The sequence below is a fragment of the Epinephelus lanceolatus genome, chromosome 13 (genome assembly GCF_041903045.1).
Source record: "Epinephelus lanceolatus isolate andai-2023 chromosome 13, ASM4190304v1, whole genome shotgun sequence".
Classification (NCBI taxonomy): Eukaryota; Metazoa; Chordata; class Actinopteri; order Perciformes; family Serranidae; genus Epinephelus; species Epinephelus lanceolatus.
In genome coordinates, this window is record NC_135746.1 from 12,661,194 (window position 1) to 12,677,215 (window position 16,022).

The 16,022-nt window shown below is 43.5% G+C and overlaps 1 protein-coding gene across 1 annotated transcript in view; it reads left to right on the forward strand.

The window, feature by feature from the left end:
- Positions 1 to 16,022, forward strand: part of nbas (NBAS subunit of NRZ tethering complex) — a 290,957-nt gene that overhangs the window by 162,423 nt on the left and 112,512 nt on the right. Inside the window, exon 44 of the mRNA XM_033648658.2 lies at positions 11,608 to 11,858. Within this exon, the coding sequence (XP_033504549.2) occupies positions 11,608 to 11,858 (251 nt within the window). The remainder of the gene's footprint in view (positions 1 to 11,607; positions 11,859 to 16,022) is intronic.

Below are 16,022 nucleotides of genomic sequence, written 5' to 3' on the forward strand. Positions count from 1 at the left end.
ACCTATACCACAGCTGCTGCGTGTGTGAGTTTCCACCAAAATCTCGAGATCATGACAAATGTGTGAAGAATATTCATACTAGAATCTTGAGTAGAAGCACTTGCAATATGCGTATTGATTTAACGGATGGATGGACATAGGGACTGATATAAATAGAGCAGACGAGGGGAATCTTAAAGGAAGAGACGCACACGGACAGAAGCACAGTGCGAGATGGGATTCAGACTTTTATCGATCCTTCTAGGGAAATACATTCTTTCACTCATCCTGTTCAGTAGCAGCAGCCAGCAGCAGTGCAGTGCCTTGGGATCAAGTCCAGCTCTGAGGCCAGGACTTAGGTTAAGGACAATAACAAGAGTCCACCGAATGCATTGCGATTGTTTTAGATTAAATTGGCAGACACTTTGGTCGAATGCGGCTTACAAAAAGTGCACTCAAACTTAAAAGGATCAAGAGTTAGATGTCATTAAAGATTGGAAGTCCAACACTCTCAAATAAACAGCCAAAACTGTGTTAGAGAATGAAAGGCAGTGAGTCTGATGTCCTGACTTCAGTGGGGAGTTTTGTCACCTTCAGGGCCAGAACAGAGAAGAGCCTTGACTGAGATGAGTGGCTGCAAGGCCCTCTGATTGACAGTGTTGTGAATGGAGGGTTTAACCATGGCTTGAAGGTAGAAAGTAGCATTGTTCTCGAGGTATCGACTGAAATACCCAGTACCAAGGAAAACGTTTCCAATGAAATAATTTGTGCCTGGGGCCTGATCCTGAACCACCCAGACTCCTTGTGGTATTAGCAAACTTTCTGTTGCTGCCGTCTCTGGAGTTGCTTTCCTTCTGGTGAACAGTCAATTGAACATCTGCAACTTACCACATCACAGACTGTATGATTGTAGCTGCTGTTGCAGGAGTGTGAGCTCTGTGCCTGGGTCAGTACGTGAGATTCTGTCCAGCCACATGCACAGTTACAGGGCTAACTGTTAGCATCACACAGTTAATGTTACCCAATGGTTATTAGCAGGTTTGATAATAGAGTCGAGTAGTTTCAGTGTCAGTGTAGGTTTTGACGGGTTGTTGTCGGATGTCAATTGCTGCTGTTGTGTCAGCTCATGCTTACCGGTGTTTCGGATTAATGAGTGACTCTGTTAACCGACGACTTTTAGCTGAATATGTCTGCTATTGCGACGACAGCTGGTGAAAACAGGGAATATGTAGCTGACTTTGTGAATGCCTCTTTCATTTGCCAAAATATACCTGTTTTATTCATCTTTTGAGTCTTGTTCGAGGAAATGTGTCACATACTAACACTCAAGTCGTGTTTTGAACATTGCTTGTTGTTATTAGTCCAAAGACTTTAAGGTTTTTTAGACATTCAACAGCAAGCCATCAAACAACAAGCTTACACTGACAACAAAACGACTCTCATTAAAACACACTAATAACCGATATGTAACGTTTGCTGTGTGATGCTAACAGTTAGCCCTGTTACTGTGTATGTGTTTGCCGGAAAGACTCACCAACTGACCTCTGACTGACCCTGCTCACATTCCTGCAGCAGCAGCAACAATCATACAGTCTGTTGTGTACCAAATGAAGAACGTGATTTTGCAATCGCAATAATTAACGCAAATTAAACAAAAGTCCGCAATATTTGTGGGGGCTTGCAATTTTTCAAAACTCCCGCCATTTTTCCGCATTTTTACACATTTTCCGGCGTCATCAGATGTGTCATCAAATCACGCTAATGGCATTGCAGTATGGAGAAACACTCTGTATTGACATAAGAATTTGCGCTGTTTAAATGCATACAATATGTGCTGAATTTACTAAAATGTTATGTTTACAGAAGATGTAGCTTACATGTTGTTTTACAGTCACATTGTCTGGTTGCTACAATATTCACTCAGGATTTTTTGCAACATTATTGGAATCCATGTTTTGAAACTAATTAAATAATTTTGGAGGTAGTAGTTTAATTTTTTTTTTTCTCCTTTTGTCATTTGCCGCAATTTCCCACAAAAAATAAAAGTGCCGCAATTTTTATGTGATTTTTGACAAAATTGGCTGCAAAGTCAAAGTGTTTCTGCTGCGAGATACTGGAGGGATTGATCAGTTTAAGGACACTGGTATTGTAATTTTTTAAGCGGTACCCAGCCTTAATCAGTGTCTTGAACTGCACGCTAGCAGCAACTAGGAGCCAGTGTAGTGAAAGGAGAGGAGGACTGGTGTTGTAGAACTTTATGAGGTTGAACACCAGACAGGAAGCAGTGTTCTGGACTACCTTCAGAGGTCCGATAGCAGACACAGAGGCTCCAGCAACAAGGGAGTTGCAGGTGGGAGGTGGGAGATGTCAAGCGGATGGATGAGCACCTGGGCTGCCTCCCGAGTGAGGGAGGGGCGAATCCTCCTGACATTGTGTGGGAGGAACCCACAGGAGCTGAGAAAACCATACTAATGAATTAGAATTTGAATCCGACCGTAGCTTTTACAAAACAAGTTACACTGATTTAATTATTTGACAAAAACGATCAAGATGGAATCTATTTGTTTCCATTACAGTGATCAAACATTACTCTGTTTCACAACAGCAAAATTACTCCATTTATTTATGGCACTTAACACAAAAGTATTACATTGGTAATGGGTAGAATTGCAGGGTAAATTGTTCAGACACAAGTTTACCAAAGACTTAATGCCACAGTAGAGATCTGCAGCTCTTGAAGTATAAGCACATATGGTAATAATGTAGTCAAAGGGTGATAAATGGGAAAATGCATAAATGTATTTCAGGTCAAATGAATAGAAAGAGCTGTTGAGCATTCATCATTAAGTGTTACAAAAAGCAGGATGTAGAGAAAGGTCGTTAGGTAGAGAAACACCCAGTGAATCAGTGTGTGCAGGGAAGGAGGGGGGAGGGGAAGATGGGGCAGATAGATGGAGGGAGGAGAGATGGATGATAGAGCCAGAGCGTCCCTGAGACAGTCCTATTAACACAGAATAAACGCTTTAGAGGAATCAATGCCCTGCTAAACACCACCGTCGTCAGCTGTTCTCTCTGCGTGTAGGGCTTTGTAGATGTACACAGGGGCTCTTTAGGGACATGAATTTCAGCCAGTTTTATTGACGTTTTAATGACAGCTATTAAATCATTTAAATGACTTTTCCAAAAACAGACATGTTATTCAGAAATCACCTGCCAATTCTGCTGAACTCTATCTCCATTCTGCATTACATGGGTTTTTTTGTGAGCTAAATGTCTTGCAAGACAAAATAATTCAAACTTTTACCACCGCAGCTCGTCTCTAACATCACAAATATCAGCTCGTTTTGTTCCTGGATGTCAGGTTTTGGTTGATGAATATAGGTTGAATAAATAATACTTAGATTACTTGAGGCAGGGCACACAAATAACCTGTTCCACATCAGTTGACAGTAAGCTGATCCAAACAAACATCACATTTGACATTTCAAACAGCGAGCTCCCCATTTCAGTTCCTACCTGCCGCCAGCAGCCGCTGACCGCCTGTGCTGCTTTTTTTTTTTTTGCAGATCAGTGTTCGCCCATGATGAGAAATAAATAGTCTTTTGTGGCGCTGTCCCTTCTGACTCATCCTTAAGATGTGTTTTGCTTTGAGCCTAATGAGGAATCCTCAGAGACGGAGAGGACACCTTTGAATTCTGTACCGGCTTCTTCTAGTCGCACATCTGGTGATCTCATCTGGCAAATAAAAGTTAAAACTTGAAGGGCACTTGCAGAGCACAGACTTCCACCAAGGCCCAACTCCCCAGTCCCTTTGTGTTTATGTTCCCACTGGCTAGGTAATTGCCGCCGCTCTGCACTGCCGGGGTTGAGCGTGTGTAGGAGAGCGGCACTAATACAGCGGTTACCGCTGATGACATCATTTCAACCCACAGCGGTGGGACTACATGGTTGCAGTTCACCCCAGTGAGTGTGAGCTAACGGCCATTAACACTGATAGCTCTGCCAACACTGTTGCTGACGTTGGCACTGCACAGCACAGCAACCTCCAGATTTTTTTGTGGTACAGTGGTAGCACTGTGGTTAGCATTGTCACTTCCAAGCAAGAGGGTTCCTGGATCGAACCCTTGGGTGGAGGAGCATGTTTGCGTGTTCACTCTGTGTCAGTGTGGGTTTTCTTAGGGTACGCCAGCTTCCTCCCATAGTCCAAAGACATGCAGGTTAATTGATGACTCTAAATTGAACGTGAATGGTTGTCTGTCTCTATGTGTCAGCCCTGTGATAGTCTGGTGACCTGTCCAGGGTGTACCCCACTTCCTGCCCAATGTCAGTTGGGATAGGCTCCAGCCACCCCATGACCCCCAGTAGGATATGTGGTTATGAAAATGAATGAATGAACCTCCATGTTTGCTTGTGGCATCCAAGGTGAGAGCCATGTGCAGGCAATTCTGGCCCAGCAAGTTAAACAAAAGTGAAGAAATAATGGATGTATTGCCTCCCCCTGTGATTCGGATCCACTCCATCTTAATGGGTTTGTCCTTGGCCCATCCCACACCCTTTCACAGAGTTTCATAAAGCCGAAAACATGACCTCCTTTGCAGAGTTAACAATTACTTCTAGGGACGTCAGTTTTGGTTAATTTTACTTTCAATAGCCCGACACCCATTAACCAGTAACTAACCACTTCATTTGTAGAAAAAAAAAGCGAAATATGAAAGACAAGAGACTTTTCCTTTTAGTCTAGCACTCTGTTGACTCACTTAGCTTTAGCGTCGCATTTCAAAGCGCTGTCCATTTAAAGGTGGGGAAATGTTAATGTGATGTAAATGTTCTGCCTTTTATTTTATTTCCTGTTGACTTTGCTCACAGAGAGCTGGCTAGCTGCGTTAGCATGTGAAAACGTAATGCCCACTGCCCATCCTCCAGTCACCACTGGTTAGCTAACATTAGCCTTGGCTGCTCTGCACTGCGATACCAACTGTGTCAGTTGGGAGCTAGCTAGTGGTGCTACCACTAGTAACTGCCGAAATGTTGTGGCCACCTTCCGTTCAACCCCCAGGCACTCCTATTAAGCAAAGCAGCAACCCCCCTTTAAATTTCTAACTGTGTTAGCACCACTAGCCAAGCTGATTATGCTAACCATGCTAACAGAGCTGACAGTGATAGTTTACAATGCTAAAGTGGGTTTGTGGCTTAAATTTGGGCCACTTACTCATTAGAAACCTCGGGGGAGACTAGAGGGTGGGCACAACTTGTTACAGCTGCACACACTGCTGGGTTTGGATGGCGTTACAAGCATTAATAGCCGAATGAGCGGCGCTCCTAGCTAACACTAGCTCCCACCAGCCCTGGGTGGTGTGCAGTGCAGTAAACTGAGGAGTAGCATAATTAATCCATAACCTGACATGCTTAATCAGTTAGAAATAGTCTCTGCGGTTAAGTGATTATCGTTCAATCGACCTAATTAAGCAGCACGGTGGTGCAGTGATTAGTATGGTTGCCTCACAGCAAGAGGGTTCCTGGTTCGAGCCCAGGGTGGGGGGTTTTGAATCCACAGTGGAGGTGGGAGAGCCCTTCTGTGCGGAGTTCTCTCTGTGTCAGCTGGGATAGGCTCCAGCTCCAGCCCCCCCCCCCGGCAACCCCCAACACGATAAGCAGTCACAGAAAATGAATGAATGAATGAATGAATGAATCCCTAATTTCATCAGAAATCATCAGTGTTACACACCACACAGTCATAACGTTTTGGCATAACAGTCTGTAACACTGCCAGTTGATAAGCACTTTACAGCTCCTGGTTGATAATGTACTACATCACTAGATCAATATAAAACACCCCAAGAAGACTAATTATTCTCTGTCTGTGATTCCTGCACTGCCAGAATCCAAATACTGCCTGCAAAGACCCCTCGAATAACTAAGTCACTTCCTTCTTTTAAAATCCACTTAATTTGAACCTCACTTCTTCTTTGCTCCGTCTAACCTTCCAGGGACCTTGTGGCATGCAAATTATATCAATACTTTAAGAACATTGTGAACTGCAGTCACCCCCTGCCACAGCAAAGTTCCCCCTCCTTCCTCTGTCACTGCGGTTTCACCTTAGCTGTTTTATCTTAATGGGGTTGTTCTTTCCTGTCGTGCATCTTCTGTATTTTGGGTTTTTTTTTAAAGCAAAATATGAATCATTAGGAAGGGACTGACTGTTGATTTTCAACATCAGGTAATTTCTGCAAATGACACACTAAAAGTGTGCGCTGTTATTTGCATCACTCCGTTCTAGACTTTCTACATTTAATTAACTCAGATATTTCTCTCACTTTTCTGCAAGCATGTATCTTGCTGTGTGTTCATGTGAGTGTGCTCAGCATGCTAATGAGCTCTCCTGCCAAGAATTAAAAAAAACATTTGTTGCGTTCAGTGGAAATGAGGATCATGCTGTTGCTACACAAAGGTTAGTAACAGTACATTTTTGTGTTCAGCTGCTGTTGGTCCTGATGCTCAGGGATTATTGATGTGCTGTCCTCAGATACTCTGCAAGGCCTGAGCCTGGAGCATGACCATGACCTGGAGCATGACCGTAAGCATGCTTCCTGGAGCCATTGGGGCGAACAAGGGACAGCAGGACCTGGACTGTCAAACACAACAGCAGAACCTTTGGTTCAGTCGTGGTCTTAGTAATACAAAAGCAGCCTTTCTGACTGAATTGAAACGGGGGCTACTTTAGACACAGGTGGCACTTGGGCAATCAGCTTTGACACCTCAAACAAAGCAGTCGGCCCATTTATGCCGTCAGGCCCTCATGCAACCTGCTGTTTCTAACTGCCACATGCCACTTTGTATAAGCTCGTTTTTGGAAATTATATATGCACCATGTAAAACTTTCTTGCCTCAAAAGGATTGAAAGTAATTATACGCACATCACGTAGGTGCAAGGCTTTTAAAAGACAGGGTCAATTAAGAAAAGGTAACACTTCACACTTACTACATGCCAGAAAAGTGTAATAAAGTCAATTTTTCAATTCTACTTTGATCTTCTTTGGGTTAGAATGTTTGAGAAGTGTTAACCACGCCTATATTTACACATAATGAACACCAATAGGCTGATAAGCTCTATGATGGCAGGTGTGGTTAGCAGTCTAAACCATAGGGTGATAAAACTAAAAACAAAAATAAACAATTCAATGTAATTGTATACCATATTTCAAAATATCTAACAAATATGTAAATTTATAAAACATAGCAAATTCATCATTCTGTACATCTGCATCACCTACATTCAAAAATAATGTTATTAAGTAAGAGGAACAACAATAGAAATCTTGTATAATGAATGAATAATATTCAACCTGTAGACTCAGTCTTGTATAACACTGACAAGTCATCTGTAGTCATGTTGGCTGGCCCAATGTTGTTAAAGTGACATAAATCAAAATGTATATGAGAGGGGTTGTTTGTATTGACGAACCTATAGAAAACTGTCACCTAACACTGGTGATCCCTTTAGTTCTGTGAAGCTTTATAGCAACTTTCAGCTTATTGTTTTGGTTTTGTGGTCCACAACTTTTGGTTCACTGCTCTTATTTGTGCCATTTTGAGACACACTAGGTTGCTGTTTTCAGTTCAGAAACCTCTGATAAACCTGCTGTGCCCTACCTGCCCAGCACCAAACAGCATATGGACACAGTTCATGATTAGCTAGTAAACATAGTGGAGCATTTAGCATCTAAAAAGCCAGATATTTCCCTTAGGAACTGGTGGAGGCCAAAAATGGAGCTAAAAGGAAAGTAACTTTTTTAAATGTAGGAACTGAGTTACATGTAATTTATACTGTCTTGTCTTTATAAACAGATGTCTGCATATGTATGTACAGTAGAAAATGTACAGTAGTAGATGAGACAAGGTTTTCTGGTTTTCGTTTGTAGTCCGAGTACTGTTGACCAATCACATTTGAACAGCAGATAAACAGTTCGTGTAGAGAGGTGGAACGCATTTGCCGAAATCCAGTCTCCGAACCCACTGGCTATCATCTGCCAACAAGTTAGCTTTTTATTAGCTTTTTTTAAGAAATGCTTCTGCATTCATGTGCAGATATCTGTTTATTGAGATTAGCCAAAATGAGCACCGCAAGGAAGAGGATATACTGGCCCCATTATCCGCTGGCTACACCGGAACAGTCTGAAATATTCAATTAAGTATAACTGCAGCTGAAGCAGCCACATGATCGGCATTCTAGCTTCATGACTCGCCCACTTTAACCTCCATGTCAGTCCTTGATTAGCCCCCTTCGCTCCTTAGCCTAGAAGTGCAACTCCTGACAAAATTGCTGTTAGTTATTAGGTAGCTATGAAGTATTACGTTAAAAGAGAGGTGGTTAAGGTTAGGATAAGGGTTATTGGAACGCTACATCTTGTTACTAATTAAGTACTAATTCATATTATGAATTATAAAGTGTACTATTGCTGCATTTGGCTCATTTATTCATGGCAGTGTAGCATTGTTGAAGGGTTCAGAAAGCTGTCTCATTGGTCGGTTTGTCTTGTGCTACTGGTGGCCACAGTTTGTAGGGGCGTGTGTTGTACGCTACAAACAGAATGTGTCTGCAGCTGCACGTCTCCAAATATTGCCCCTTGCCTGGATTCTGTGATTTTATACTCTATGACTCTTTCCTAAGGATCAAGTGTGTGTTTATAGGAGGTGTGTGAAGACTTGTTGCATGTTTTTTGTGTGTGTCAGTGTTCAATAGGCTGGAAATATTGCCTCTCAATGAATAAGTGAAACAGCTGTATGCCTTTCATAGCCAATTACTGAGTGCCATTGTTGTGTGCAGCACAAAAACACTTTCACAAACCCCCTGCTGGACAGTCATATGTAAACAAATTAGCAGCACAGATCGTAAAATATAAAAAAATTACAGCTTGCGTAAATTCAAACAATAACGACGTGCTAAATAATCATCACCGCTCCACCACAGCCCCCATAGAGTTTGATTCTGGCTGTCAGATTACCATGGCAATAAAATATGCCTCTGAATTTAAGAATATTAGAAGCCTATTTCTGTTTGGACATGGTGGAGGAGACAAGAAACAGAATATGGTAATGCAAAGATGGGTGAGGAGAGGGAGAATGAGGAACACTCCACCGTGTTAAATCGCTTCCTTGCTGCGGCTTTTGAAAACGAACAAGAAAAGATTGTAATGAGAAGCTCCTGATTTTTACAGCCACATGAACACAACAGAGATCGAGTGCGGGGATTGTGTTGTGTAGAGAGAGAAACACCAGCAGTGGCAAAGCACGCGCGCAACAGATAAAACTATCAGCGGGGACAAAGAGATGCTGAAAGCTGCGGAGAGAAGAGAGAGGAGGTGCTCACAACCTTAGCAAAGAGAGGCGCCTAAACACTTTTTGTCGCTGGATAGAGAAGAAAGACAAAGAGGAGATGACAGCCCAGCTTTGAAGAACTACAGTAACACACTCAGCTGAAGCAGAGCCTGACATGAACACTGGGTGCAATCCGCCATACACAAGAATGTGTATGTCTGCCTGTTCGAGCTTGCCAAGGAAAACACTCCTCAAACAGTCCTACCTGGACACCATGTCGCCATTGTTCTCCCGCCTTGGTGCTTTCAGTCACTTTGGAGCCAAAGCGATTAAATAACCAAACATCAGGCTTTGACTGGGCTGCCTGCGAGTGTGTGCGCACTCTCAAAACACAGAGGAAAAGAGTTAGCTGCTCTGTTGACTCCGGTCTTATTAGAGCCCCTGTTGTGAGGATGATTAGTGTTATTTACATTATCGAACTTATTGTCAGCTGCCTCCACGCTGCTGCCGCTGTCTATGTTTTTTTCATTAGCGAAAGCCTCCCAGCGAGCTCTGATGCAGTGCCCTAAGGAAACAATGTCCTCTTTGATGTCATCCCGTTCTAACAGATAAACAGACTCACACAAACACACTTCCCGGACAGCCGCAGATTGCTCAGAGCCCCTCGGTGACTACCAGCAACTAGCTTTGTCTTTTCATTCTTTGCATCCTCCCTTGTTTAACCTTTGTTCACGTCTCTCTGAGGTGTTTCCTCCTTCCCCGATTCGCCTCTCTCCGGTATTTTTCTTTCTGTTCTTTTCACTTGTCCTCTCATTCTTCTGACCACCTGCTGCTGGCAACTCGGAGCTCTGTGGCAAAACATGTTTTTGAAAAGCAAAGCAGCACAGAAGTCGGCGCAACTTGAACAAATCGCTGAAAAAAACTTTCCACACGCAGATGTTTTCCACTCCCCGAGCATTTCCACATCACATTCTGTCTCTCTGTCTTTCACATTTTGTCCCTACTGTTTTTACGTCAGAGCTGACCAAGTTCTTAAAAGTATTCTCGGTGGTAATCTATGAAATCCTCATCCTTTTTTTTTTTTTTTTTTTTTTTCCGAGGGACTGCATCTTTGGTGATAAGCCTGCAGATCGCTGAGCTGTCTCTGCACTGCTGTGTTCAAATACTACTTTGCGAACAAATAGTCTCCAGAGCTGGTCGTCTTCCTGCTTTGATTTTCCTGTTGATGAAATTTGGATTTTTGTCAGTAGTGCTGTTTCCTCTTATCTGTTACAGGCACGGTGGTTATCGCAGCTTAAGTGAACAACTTAGATCTTAATTTGTTTTCTTCCAAACAAAGCGCTGTTTTGGATGCCAGAAACTTACTGCTAAGTGTCTTGCATCCTGTGTGCTGATGGATATTTTCCATAGAGGAGACATATCTCACACAGCAGGTGTTTACAACAGCAAATGTAAAAGCTTCGAATTTGGGGAAGGCTGGATTATTGTTGAGTGATTATATTGCCTTGAAAAGTTTATGGTTTATTACATTCCTAGAGGGATTGACCTGGCTCAAGTCATAGGTCAGACAAGCTTGACAAAAGGAAACATGGTGATGATGGTGCAGTGGGTAGCATTGTTGCCTTACATCAAGAGGTGTCAAACTCAAGGTGGGGGAGCCCTTCTGTGTGGAGTTGGCATGTTTTCCCCGTGTCAGTGTGGTTTTACTGTGGGTGCTCCGGCTTCCTCCCACAGTCCAAAGACATGCAGGTTAATTGGTGACTCTAAATTGCCTGTAGGTGTGAATGGTTGCCTGTCTCTATGTGTCAGCCCTGTGATAGTCTGGTGACCTGTCCAGGGTGTACCCCACCTCTTGCCCAATGTCAGCTGGAATAGGCTCCAGCCCCCCTGCGACCCCTAACAAGATAAGCGGTAACAGAAAATTAATAAATGAATGAAAAACTTTTATAAACAAGGCGAAATGACGTGAATTGAGGCTTCTGGTCTCAATTAAAAAGGAAGAAGTAGAGACTGGGGAAGACAAGACTGGAGGGCAAAGCTTCACATACGGAAATACGTCACTACAGAAGCTAAAGATGCTCTTTCTTCCGTTTCACTGGGACTTAAGATGTGACTTTATACAGTGTAATGTGTCGAGTGCCACATCTTTTAAAACCCTTCAAAATGTGGTTCTCTTTTCAATATAGAAGATATTGCTCAGCTGTTACTGGAGCACAGAGCAAAATAGGGTGAGACCTAGGAAGGCTCAATTGTCAAAAACACTCATGGTCTAATGTTATTCTTGTTTGTTCTCTTCTCCTCTTCCTCCTCCAGTCTTTCCACCAAGGACATTGAATCCCGGAGCGAATCCCTCGGCCTGTTTGAAACTTTGAAGTGTAACCCAGAGGCCTTTTACAGCCACATGACCAAGTATGTTCTGCCCTCTGTGGAGGGAACCGACCAGGCCCGCCTGCTCTACTACTACACCTTACTGGACGCTGCAGGCTGCGAGCCTTACGTCACCACCACCATCAAGCCCGAGTCACACGTCAAACTGCTCAAGAAGCTTCGAGCTGTTGCCAGTGGTAAGACAGTTTTTTTTCACTCTCATTGTAATGCAGGGGACACAACTACTGCATGAGTGGTAGGTGGTTTACTGGAAGGAAAAGAGGCAGAGATAATACGCCTGTTCTCACAAAATAAAGAGATTGGAGGATGGGAGTGGTTGAGAAGTAGAATGAGGAATGAGCAGATGAGAAATGTAACTGGGGGCAAGGTCATGTGGCACCTTATATGTAATCAACAGGATCTTGGACTTTATTCTAAATTTTACAGGAAGCCAATGCAAGAACCAGGGCAATGTGGGACTGATAGATCATTCTAGTAAATAGCCTGTTAGCTGCATTTTGAATCAAGTGTAAACGATTTAGAGCAGCTTCAGTGTGGATTAATAGAAGAAAACAAACATCAGATTTTTGGGATATTTCTTAGCTGAGGAAAACAGGAATGGATGAGCTTCGTAACATAATGGTCAAAAGTCATGTACTAGCCAAAGATGACGCCAAGTAGTAGAGTTGATATTTGGGTAAAGTGGACCAACTAACTGATCAACTGTAGAGGTGGAGTTATCACGACTGATCAAAGGATTTCAGTTTTGTCTGGATTTAACTGAGGGAAAATAAGAGACATCCAATCTTTGTTGGTGGCTAAGCAATCTTGGAGGGAGAACAAGTGATTCAGGTTATTGGGTTTAGCAGAGAAATAGATTTGTTGGCCATTGGCATAACAGTGACACGTCTTCAAAATTACTGATCTAATCAACCAGAGGAAGCATGTGCAATGAAAAAAGGTTTGGCCCAAGGACAGATCCCTGAGGGACTCCACACAGCAGGGGACTGGCCATAGACCAATCCTCTTGTCAATGCACATGCTTCCTCTGGGACATTTGGTCAGCCGCATTTAAGACTTGTCACTGTTATGCTCATGAAAAACAGATCTATCTAGAGCTAAGGAGGATCCATGATTGTTGACATTGTTGTCAAACATTGCAATATCTAGTTTCAAATAAGAATGAACCAGGTTACCGCTGTACCAGAAATATGAACCCACTTACGCAGCCTATCGAGTAAAATAGTATAATCAAAGGCAGCAGTCAAATCAAGTGAAATAAGAATAGGATATTCACCTTTATCCGCATGCATTAGAATGTCATTGCTCAGTCTTTAGGCCCAGACACACCAAACCAACATTAAAGAACTAGTGGCAACGAAGGCCGACTGTTCATCACCTCACGTCACCTGTGTCTCAACCACAAAGTTGCACCTGAACACACAGCAAAGACTATAGCCAGCAGTTAACTAGCATGTACATTCTGTGGCTTGTGAGAGAAAATAACCCTCCACAACAGCTAGCGGTGGTAGTCTGCTTTGGTCATTCAGAAAGGGAAACTGACAGGACGGATTCAAGATGCAAATAGCCAGTTAGCACATTAACAACACAACTCAATGTTCATAGAACTAATTACATAAATTATATGTGTGCTAGCCAACAATAAAATCAGTGGTTTGTTGGCTTTCCACACTTTTGTTTCTCTTGTGCACTGAGCTGAACTGCCTGTCACACTGACTTCACTCACCAATGGGCTCTGCCCGCTGCGACGCCAATTCAACATGCTGAATCGGCCGAAACACAGCCAACAATGACATACAGAACCAGGCTGACAGCAACCTGGTCTAACTTTGAAGTAATCTAAATCCGGTGCTTGGGCAGTGACTTGCGGCGCCAGACAGCGACTAAAAAAAGCTGCCCTTAAACGTCGGCGTGATACGCAGCCGGTCTCTGGTATAGTTTAACAGCGCCCAGCAGCATCAGGGGGGAACGTGGCGGAACAAGAACGAAAGTTAAGGGGGCGAGAGTCCAAGTCAACAACCAACACACCCAGGGTACTTTGCACGTTGCATCTGGACGTGGAAAGTCGAAGACCAAATGTCGATATGTGACGAGGTCAGAGTGAGAATGTACTGGCAACAGACACTGACATCGACCAATGGCTACTATGGGCTATGTGTGTCAGGGCCCTTAACCCCTCAAACCAATAGACGCATCTAAGCTATGATTCACGCAGTCTCAGCAGCCAGTTAATCAGATCCACATAACCTTTGTAATAACATAGGTAACTACTCCTGCTTTTGAACATGTCTGATTCTGTGTCTGATTCCTTTTCTCTATGCTAGAGGTATGTTTCATAAGGAATTATTTTGCTTTTGCTCACTAATTTCACAGATTAGAAAAAGTAATTTCTAATGCTACAGACTCAACAGAAGCACCCATGTGCCAAACAGTTGATGCTGTTTGAGAGAAAATAGGCAGAAAAAAAGCCCTGTATTAAGCCAAGGGTTATTGACCTCAATCATTGGTGGAAAATCCGCTGCAAGCTTTTTATGTCAAGAAATCAAGTCCAGTGTTGAAGACTTGAACATAATGCCTCTCAACATGATTGATGACTCACATACAGATGTTGACGTTCCTTCTAGCTGGTAGATAACCTCAAGTCACTGATTGTCATGTAGAAATACAACAGCTGAATGCCTAAACTTGTGCCACATATCTGGTGCCAACTCTTATTTCTCTGAAAGGGACAAATAACATTCGCCCGATGACATACCTCTACTACTTTTATCTCTACCTCATCTTGTGCTTTTTGACTCGACTCCTCTTTTTCTCCACCACCCATCCTTTTACTTTCAAAAATAGAAAAGCAACAGGATCGAAACAAACAAAATGTTCACATTTTCCTGTTAACGACAAGAGAAGCATTCCACCCCTGTATTAAATGTCAATCTACCGAGCACACCAAGCTCCTGAAACAGCAGCAGCGTGGCAGTAAGGTGCTGTTTCCACTTAGATTCCTGTGGCAGCACCCTCTCCAAGGACGTCATGTCCAGGTTGTAGCGTGTCACCGGTTCAGCGGTCCGGTTAGAGTGCTCAAACTTTGTTGTGTACGGTTGGAGGTGGTGTCACTTCTGGATGAAGTTCAGTAAAGGTCAGCCGGGTGTCAGCTGCGTTTTCACGCCTCACTTCCTCCCTCTGCTCCTGATAACACCACAGCTTTTACCGGTGACACATGTCTCTGTTTAACACACATACACAAAGTACATACACACACCTTTGGGTCATTTCTCCAAAAACTAAGAAAAATGCACTTTACTTTAACTTCACACTGCCACTGCTACATTTTAGTTTCACTCACACAAAGTTAATATGTCAGATCAATAGATCAGCAACTGACTTTTTAACCCGTAAGCCCAGTTCAGACCAAAGATTTGTGACAAAACAAAACCATTTTAGAACGTTGCAGAGAAAAGTTGCAGCGGTGTAAACTGCCAGTTACATCTCAGCTCAAGTTTAGTGATGGTATACATATCGGCATATCGGATCAAGGGTCTACTAGGGCCATCTACCAAGGTGGATCTTGGATTTTGGCCCTAGTAGACCAAAATCCAAGATCCGCCTTGGTAGATGGGTTGTCCAGGCCATGAGAATATCCAAACACGGCGTAGCTGTCATAATCTCACCTGCTGGAATGGGAACCAGTAAGTGAGAGGTTGATCAGAGTGCACCTCAACTCAAAGCTCTGCAAACTCACCATCTTGCAGTGCTACACACTAGGGCTGTCAACGAATATTCTAAATTCGAATTTAAATTAGAATTTGAAAAAAAATGGACCTTCGAATGTGAAAATTGATATTTGATTGTGGAGGAAAAAAAACACCACCCGAGCTGTCCTCTTTGCGAGTGGGCGTTGGCCTGGGCCGCTGCACTGAACGCACTGCATAGGCCACACCCCCCGCGGAAGTGCTGCGAAGCGCAGCGCACCAAAATTCTCGCGTGACCCAGAGCACTTCCATTCACATCAGATGCGCATTTCTCTGCGCTGGTCGACAAGCGGTTCTGCTCTCAGCTGTTGTCTCCGTCACCCGGCTTGACACATTCGCTCCTGGCTCGTGCAGAAAATAGACCAGATGCCGAAACGATCGCTGCAGGGCGCAAGCCGGCCATGGAGCTGTGCGGCGCGGCGCAGCCGGTGTGGATGACACAATCGGTTAACATGGGCGCCGAAAGGAAACTGGCTTCACTTCGAGGCTATTCGCAGTGCTTCCATGGGCGGTGTGGCCTGATGGATCACAGAGGGGGGGCGAGCACGAGGTCCACGGTTGTTTATAATGGTCGTAATGTTATAGATAATTGTT